At 35.1% G+C, this 9,564-nt stretch overlaps 1 protein-coding gene across 1 annotated transcript in view; it reads left to right on the top strand.

Annotated features, from left to right (window-relative positions):
* Window positions 1–4,872, top strand: part of LOC106462693 (metabotropic glutamate receptor 8-like) — a 95,347-nt gene extending 90,475 nt beyond the window's left edge. Inside the window, exons 7-8 of the mRNA XM_013922639.1 lie at window positions 1,260–2,178; window positions 4,558–4,872. Coding sequence (XP_013778093.1) covers window positions 1,260–2,178; window positions 4,558–4,872 — 1,234 coding nt within the window. The remainder of the gene's footprint in view (window positions 1–1,259; window positions 2,179–4,557) is intronic.
* The last annotated feature ends 4,692 nt before the right edge of the window (window positions 4,873–9,564 follow it).

Genomic DNA, 9,564 nt, shown 5'->3' with positions numbered 1-9,564 from the left:
CCAGCTTCTCTCTCGTTGGTTAACTTGTGTTCAGGGTTACTGATGAGGAGTGGAATTCTCAGAAACTAGTATAACCCAATAACACACGTTGATCAAAGTGTAGATTGAGCTGCCCTTCCTAGAACTTAGACTTCGAAATTAAATAATTTTCGGAATACTAAGTTTATTTTTTAATTCCCTAAGTATTATTTAAAAGGAAGGAATGAATGGTGCAAAAATAAATTTATTTTAAAAAAAACATACTTGTAGGAAATAAAATAATTTAACACTAAATCACAAGAAGACTGAATCACAAGTCAAACTAAAGTCCAACGTTACCCTCAGAAACATAGAGGTGTGATCAAACTTCTCAGTTAAATCCCTCAAAACCATTGTTAGCCAGCAACATAGAGATGGTGATCAAACTTCTCAGTTACATCCCTCAAAACAATTGTTAACCAGCAACATACCCCCAAACTCAATATTTTAGTCATGAGCCTAATGAAGTGAACCTTTATGAAAATAAAATAATTTCTATTTTTATCTAATAAGACCAGGGCCGTAACCAGGGTTTCTGATTGGGGGAGATATGATCAGAAAAATACCCCCCCCCCAAAAAAAAAACGATTGACACTCCTAGTATTCCGTTTGGCTGAATACTTAATGTTTTGGGTGTTTTTCCGTTTTTTTTTTAAATTGAACTCAGATTTTTTAGCAATTTTAATGGAAAAGCCTCATTACAAAAATACAGTATTTTTTCAATATAAATACAGTTTGCAAACATACACACATACGTTATGCTTTAGAAAAATATTATCTCTGTTCTCTCTCTCTCTCCCACCCTGTCTCTCTCTTTCTCTTATTTTTTGGCCTCCCAGTAGCACAGCGGTATGTCTGCGGACTTACAGCGCTAGAAACTGGGTTCGATACCCGTGGTGGGCAGAGCACAGATAGCCCTTTGTGTAGCTTTGTGAGTAACTTCAAACGAACTTTTTTTTTCTTTCGTCTGGACGGAGAAACGGGGGTGAGAGAGGCTATGCCGAACCACCCCTGTTCTACAGTCCTGAATAAGACTGTATTGTACCAGACAACGTATAGCATAAATTACTTAATACAGTTCTAATATTAATATCCCTATAACGCTCTGTTGTGAATTTCACTGTTGAATTAAATGTTTAATGCGTTTATTTTAAGTAACACCAAATGACGTATTTCAATCTTAGCGCCTTGATCGTACGGAATAATCACAATTTAAATACGTTTTCTTTTCATAATTTCAGAGTCACCCTTAACCTGGATCTTGTTCGGTGGAAAGGCAACGATAATGTAGTTCCCATGTCCAATTGCAGTGACCACTGTCCACTCGGTCACATCCAACAGTTCCAGCAATATTCCTGTTGTTGGATGTGCATTGCCTGTCGAGAGGATGAGTACATATTCAACAACGAGTGTTCCTACTGTCCCGAGGGTTACCTACCGTGTCAAAATAAAACCAGCTGCATCAAAGTTCCTCTTGAGTTCATGACCTGGGACAGCCCCTGGACTATTATTCCAGCGGCTTTTGCGGCGTTGGGAATTTTCTGCACAATTTTTACATTCAGTGTTTTTCTGTATTTTAGTAAAACTCCAATCATTATGGCATCTGGACGAGAGTTGTGTTACATGCTCCTTTTAGGTCTAGTACTTAGTTATTGCATGAGTTTCATAATCCTGGCCAAACCAACTGTTGTCATCTGTACGTTGATGAGAATAGGTTTAGGATTATGTCTCAGTCTCTGCTACTCTGCTATTTTAACTAAAACAAATCGAATCTCGCGAATATTTAACCAGGGTATTCGTAGTATCAAAAGGCCTAGCTACACCACTCCAGGATCCCAGATATTCATTTGTCTCGGATTTGTATCGGTGCAGTTAGTATTCACCATAGCTTGGCTTATAGTGGAGCCTCCGAAGCTACGAGAGACTTATCCGACGAGGACCTCAGCTGTTCTACAGTGTGGCATCTCCAGCATTTCAATGATCGTATCTCTCATTTACAACATGGTGTTGATAGTACTGTGCACAGTCTACGCTTTCAAAACGCGACAAATTCCCGAGAATTTCAACGAGGCCAAGTACATCGGTTTCACTATGTATTCCACGTGCATCGTGTGGTTGGCTTTCATACCAATCTACTTCAGCACAAATAACGACTTCAAGGTAACGTTAGCGGAAACCTTTTCAGTGTGTAAATATAGATTTTATGAAATTGGGATGAACACATTATAAGCCTTAAATATATATATATATATATATGATATATTCTATAAAAGAATATAAACATATATACATATTTAAATTTTTTACAGAATATTTTATGAACGTAATCGTTGTTTTTTATTCTAATCATCTAACACCTTTTTTTAAGAGTTTTTTTTTTGTTATCATGTCAGCGATTAACGTTCCTTCTGTAATTTTGTATATAAAGTCTGGATAGAAATGAATACATAAGAAGACCTGGTACAATATTTCACTACCTTTATGTTTATTTTCATCATTCCAAATATAACTTGTTACATACATTTAAATCTAATAACAAAGTAAAACATTACCACTAATATAACCAAATGAGCGCTAATGACAACACATCAAACTTTGTACTCAATTTAACCCGTTTCGTAGACTGTTCTGTAAGACTAATCTTCATCAAACCTCTCGTACTAAAACAAACTAATACAACTAAATGAGCGCTAATGACAACACATCAAACGTTGTACTCAATTGAACCCGTTTCGTAAACTGTTCTATAAGACTAGTCTACATCAAACCTCTCGTACTAAAACAAACTAATACAACCAAATGAGCGCTAATGGCAACACATCAAACTTTGAACGCAACTCTTTCTGTGGACTGCGCTATAAGAATAGATGCTAACTTTTATTTTTTTTCTTAGCTTTTTACTCATCTTGGGTAAAATCATTAAACTTCTTTGTAGTGGAATGTTTAAAAACCAGAACTACTCATAATTGCTTTACTAATTAGTTCATAAAAGTTTACATATATAGATACGTCCCTTGTGTTAGTATTAACAGGAAAGTTAGGCGTTCTGACATTTATATAAGGTTATAGATTTGTTAAGTCGTACCAAAGGGTTTGATTTATACCACATGTAACAACGAACATAACAACAATTCATTAATGATTCTTTATCCGATAAATTAAACTTTTAGCCAATATATAGTTGAAAGTTTGTATTATATCACAAGATTGAAGTTTGATTATGTGCTACCTTTTTAGTATTCAATTTATAGATGTATTTATTTTAAGGAATTAAAGTGCCAGACTGTGAGACCGAGGGTCCATGGTTTGCGTCCCGTTTCCGTAAAGAATTCGTACTCTGCTTGAGGCCGTGAATGAGTTATAAGATTAGAGATCAAATCCCACTATTCCATAAGAGTAACCAAGAGTTTGCTGTAGATGTTGTTAACTTGCTGCCTTCTCTCTAGTTTATCAATTCAAAATTAGGGACGACAAACGCAGATAGCCCTTGTATAGCTTTGCGCGAATATATGAAACAAAAGTACAAGTAACTGAAGTGTTTTGGCTCAGAAATTTGACGTTGCTCTTTTAACGCACTCACAGCCCCAAAGTGCAGAGCATGATATTTTGTACGGCAACTTTGAACCCTCAGATCTACAGTTCGGTGGGCTAAGCACTAGGCCACGCAGAGCCCAATAATTAAAGTGGCAAACAAAGTTTTCTTCAATTGTATTTGCACAAAATGGGTACTTTTTAAAGTAGTATTTTTAAAAGTTTTTACTGTCGCATTTTGTCTTTCGATGGAGTTTTTGAATTTTTAACCTTCACATTTTGCACACCTAATTTTTCATTTTCTTAATTGTTCAACATTTATTGGACTCGGTTTTTAAATTCCACATTTTTAATCCGTATTAAGAATATCTATTGTTTTCTCATTATTCAGAAATAGTTGTTTTTTTTCTGATTTATAAAATAATTTTTATTTACATATGATTCAAGACCTTGTTCCTTTCCAGAGTCTCTTGAGGTTCCAGTGCCCATTATTTTTGCGAACATTCATCTTTTTGAAATACAAATGCTCTAATGATATCGTGACATTTAAGTAGATTGAAAAATATTACTTTCTATACATTAAAACTTTTTATTTTGTTTTGAAATCAATTTCTAATTGGCTTTGTTTGATAAAAGCTTTTTCAAAATCGAGTTATTTATATGACGCTTTTCGTCTTTTTTTTCTATAATGAACACTAAAAGTAATTAATTCCGCAAAAAGTTCCAGTATTGTAAAATTCTAAAGCCAAAAGTTTTATTATTCTTTTAATTTAAGATTTTATTGGACACTTTTATTCTTAACGTTGTTTAACACAAACTGAAGTTTATTACGAGACATTTCTATTAATGTAAATAAAATAACGACCTGTTCCTCAATACTTCGCTATTTCATCTTTGTCAAGAGATATCGATATCCTACAAGTTCACTAGTACAGTTGATTGGACTTTTTTTTCTACTTTATTTTACATTTACGTTTCCTTATATGAGCTTATTTCTTTATATTGCAGGTCCAAGTCTCTAGTCTGTGCATCTGTATTAGTATCAGTGCTACTGTGACCTTAGGCTGTCTCTTTATACCCAAGGTTTACATTTGTCTCTACCAACCTTACAAAAACGTTAGGCCAGTTGGAAAGCAAAGTACCACGTCTGGATCATACTGTCATAGTATGCGGTTTACAAAATCAGGTGCCAGTGCTGCCTTAGCCTCCATTGCTACTGCAGCAGTTATAGGTGCCACTAGACCAGCAACAGACTCATCAGACTTCCGGTCAACAACTAACGACGAAATGTCTCCCAGCTTAGATGAAAGCAGTTTAAGTTAATACTCTTTGTCACTTTTTTATTTAAAGTTTCGCCTCTGGCCAATAACTAATGTCTCCCAGCCTAGAAAAAGTAGGTTAATATTCTCTGTCAACCCTATTTTTACGTGTTTTATACTGTCAAGCTTGAAAGTAACACTTTTGGAGTACTTTTTAATATTATAATACTGTTTATTTCCAAAGCGTTCGTAATCTCGCTGGAAACGCTGGTCATTAGATAAGCTGGAGTACACGAAACTTTGTTGTCAGATTGTGCATTTCTGTTGGAGAGTATTGTTTCCATTAATACTTTCTCAACTAACTATCTGTAAAACTTTATGGCACGTGACTTTCTTTTTGTTTGACATAACAAACAAAAAAAACAAACATCATTTAAAAACTGAAAATCTCAGGAATATGAGACTTTTATAAGCTCTGAACAACTTATAACCAGAGAAATTTGCAAAATGTGTTTCTCTAATGTCGGTCTTTAATAAGAAGTTCTGAAGGATCCACATTGATATCATATATGAATCTCTAAAACTGTGACCTCAACTAAATATAACGTTCGTTACGAACCGGAGATGCTACACAGTAGATAAACATTTACTAACTGAATAATAAGCTATGTACAAGTTAAATATTTTATATAGCATTACTATGGGGCTCAAACCACTCATACGGCCATGACCTATGGATTGGACCCAATAAACAGAAAAAGATGAAAACTCCGAAACATGTATATGAGCAGTATCGCGAATGTCATCACTCGCCTGCATCTGATTCATGATATAATTGACACGAGTACTTACCGTATACTGATCAATGGAAAATATAAAATCACAGTTAGGTTGGTTTTTGGAACAGTGTAAAAATACTATAGATCTTATTAATATGTATGTAACAGCTTATGTATTTCCTGTTACATTTCATAATTATTTTCTTGTGCTTATTACGACTTAATAAGTGTGAAGTCGTTTGTTTTTACTGGTTCCTCACTTACGTTACATTATAGATCCTAGATAAAACGCAAACTTCTTGTCTAAACCTTCAAACACTGTCCACAGACATCTTCGGGGCTCACATGTCTGTGAATGGTTATAAGGGATGTAACAGGGAGGTTTGCTCTGTATCTCTATATTGCTGACTACAATGATCTTAAGGGATGTAACTGGGTAGTTTGTTCTGTATCTCTATATTGCTGACTACAATGATCTTAAGGGATGTAACTGGGAAGTCTGTTCTGTATCTCTATATTGCTGACTACAATGGTCTTAAGGGACGTAACTGGGAAGTCTGTTCTGTATCTCTATTTGCTGACTACAATGATCTTAAGGGATGTAACTAGGAAGTTTGTTCACCATCTCTATATTGCTGACTACACTGGTCTTGAGGGGCGTAACTGGGAAGTTTGTTCTGTATCTCTATATTGCTGACTACACTGGTCTTGAGGGGCGTAACTGGGAAGATTGTTCTGTGTCTCCATATTGCTGACTACAATGGTTTTAAGGGATGTAACTGTGAAGTTTGTTCGCCATCTCTATACTGCTGACTACAATGGTCTTGAAGGATGCAACTGGGAAGTTTGTTCTGTGTCTCTATATTACTGACTACAATGGTCTTGAGGGGCGTAACTGGGAAGATTGTTCTGTGTCTCCATATTGCTGACTACAATGGTTTTAAAGGATGTAACTGGGAAGTTTGTTCACCATCTCTATATTACTGACTACAATGGTCTTAAGGGATGTAACTGGGAAGTTTGTTCACCATCTCTATATTGCTGACTACAATGGTCTTGAAGGATGTAACTGGGAAGTTTGTTCACCATCTCTTTTCAATGAGTTTTTAGATGTGTTTCACCAGCTTTACTAGTGTATTATTCAATCAGAATACTCTGTTCACATATTTTTAATGTTAAACAAATGAGTAGCGAAGGTGTTGCGAGTTAAAAGAACTTTCGAGACTCTTTTGAATTTCTTAATTTCATATGTCTTTCGAGTGACATTACATCTCAATAAGTGACGTTACATCTCAGTAAGTGACGTTACATCTCAGTAAGTGACGTCACATCTCATTAAGTGACGTCACATCTCATTAAGTGACGTCACATCTCAGTACGTGACGTTACATCTCAGTAAGTGACGTTACATCTCAGTAAGTCATATTACATCTCAGTAAGTGACGTTACATCTCAGTAAGTGACGTCACATCTCATTAAGTAACAAAAACGTGTCAGGAGTTTGTGATATCTAATATAAATCTGAAATATTTAACGATGAAAAAGTTCATTGATAATAAACAATTTTTAATTTACTGTCCTTTCTTTACTTTTCACTTTCAAATATATCAACCTAATAACCCATGCGAAGCAGGGTACTTTCGCTAATATATATGAATATACATATATATATATATACACACACACATATTGCGTGGTTTGGCTTAATAAGTTAATATTTTGTATTTTATCGATACCCAAATACATACCCATAAGTATGTCTCGCCACAAAATGTAATTCGTATAATTTACGATAAACATTAGAACTGTTGCATAACAATCTGTTGCATAGCATTTAAATTTTGGGAGTTCTGTAACTCACTCCAATTTACAAACATATATGCTTTACGAAAAGTTCAATAATTAGTGATGCTCATTAACAAACGCAATATAATCCATGAATGAACTGGTAATTCGCCGTCTCAGACTCGTTGGGACTATGTGTGGGCTAGCAGTTAGCATTCAAGGTTGTAAAGCTGAAGGTTTAAGGTTCGAGCTTAGGTATGCCATAGAAGAAGTTCAGCATTTTCAGCTGTGGGGTATCATAACATCATTTTGGTTAAGAATAGATGTATATTAGGCGGCGTGTGCTACTGACTGTTCGCCTTCCCTCCGGTCTGCAGTTCTAAGTTAGTAACGTCTAAATCTTAGGGTCCCTGACCTGTTTGCCTAGCCTATGTATGGCATAAGGTACTGTTCAGGTTGAAAATACCAAATGCCAGCCTACTCAGGATGATACTGTTCAGGTTGAAAATACCAAATGCCAGCCTACTCAGGATGATGCTGTTCAGGTTGAAAATACCAAATGCCAGCCTACTCAGGGTGATACTGTTCAGGTTGAAAATACCAAATGCCAGACTACTCAGGATTATATTGTTCAGGTTGAAAATACGAAATTCCAGCCTACTCAGGATGATACTGTTCAGGTTGAAGATACCAAATGCCAGCCTACTCAGGACGATACTGTTCAGGTTGAAAATACCAAATGCCAGCCTACTCAAATGATACTGTTCAGGTTGAAGATACCAAATGCCAGCGTACTCAGAATGATACTGTTCGGGTTGAAAATACCAAATATCAGTCTACTGATGGTAATACTGTTCAGGTTGAAGATACTGAATGCCAGCCTACTCAGAATGATACAGTTCAGGTTAGAAAACCAAATATCAGTCTACTTAGGATAATAAAAACAGTTCTTAATTTTAAACAGCAATATATTCATAAATAGTAACCAGAAATTGTGTTAAGTTTTGATAAGGAACATTTTTTTTTCATAAAAGTTTAAATTGTAGCAGCATAGTATGAGTTTCAAGCTATTATGATTAAAACAAAAACTTTAACATTCTTACATATCACCAACACTAATTTTCTACTTGACCTAATTTCAAATGGATAAAATTTATTGATTCACCTAAGACTCAATCAGTGTTTTGGTCTAATCTCCAATTACTCATGTTGCATGATATTCCCTGTAGAGTGACTGTTAAAAAGAAAAGAATCACTGCTCAAAGCATTTCTGTATCCTTCCTCTCTCTAAAAAAATTGTATCAATTATTGCAGAGGGGAAAATCCTGTTCAGTTTATAGATGAATTATTATATTAAACAACTAGCTAGAGAACCCGTTCCCTGGACGGGAGTTATGTACATTCATGATTAATGAAAGGTTATCTTAGGACATGAAAAGTTGTTTCCCTTATATGTAATTGTAAAAAACGCCCATAAAAACTGCAAGACACAAAATGTGAAACTGAAAATTTGTATGTATCTCTCCATGTACCCAATGAACCGCCATACCAAATTTGGTGAAGACCCATCCACAGGAGATGAGGTAGTAGTAAAAAACCACAAAACGCAAAATGCAAACCTGAAAATTAGTATGTACCCCCACATGGACTTAACAAACCTCCATACCAATTTTGGTTAAGATCCGTCCACACCCTGCGAAGTAGTCACATGGACATACAACAGACAGTACTATTATATTTATATCGATGTTGGCCCAGCTCTGATCCCCTGCAGTACAACAGAGTATCTAGTGATGAGAAAAGACATTATAAAATTGGATAAATGACATGGTTTTTGGCATTTGTAAAAGTGAAATATATTTACTTGTGCTGTTTCTATACTATACATTCACATACATCAAGTGCTACTACCTTCGATTGTTATTTGATATATAAAATTCTGTTGTGTATCTCGTACAGTACTTGCTGTCTTTATACTCCCGCCCTGTATTAGTTAGGTTTCTATTGATTGTTTTGAACTGAAATAATTAAGAACGTCTAAAGAATTTCTGGATAAAGTTTCAAGGTTTCTCTATTACTTTTGAATTTTTTGGACGAAGTATTTTAAGAAATAAATTTTTATATACTTAAGCCTTGCAAGTTTAGAGCTTTGGACTGGATACCATTTTATGTTACGAATTGGTTGTCTTAAC

This window comes from Limulus polyphemus, unplaced genomic scaffold (genome assembly GCF_000517525.1).
Source record: "Limulus polyphemus unplaced genomic scaffold, Limulus_polyphemus-2.1.2 Scaffold1226, whole genome shotgun sequence".
In the NCBI taxonomy this organism is placed as follows: domain Eukaryota; kingdom Metazoa; phylum Arthropoda; class Merostomata; order Xiphosura; family Limulidae; genus Limulus; species Limulus polyphemus.
Note: the sequence above shows the minus strand (reverse complement) of the source record. Positions and strands in the feature narration are given on the sequence as shown.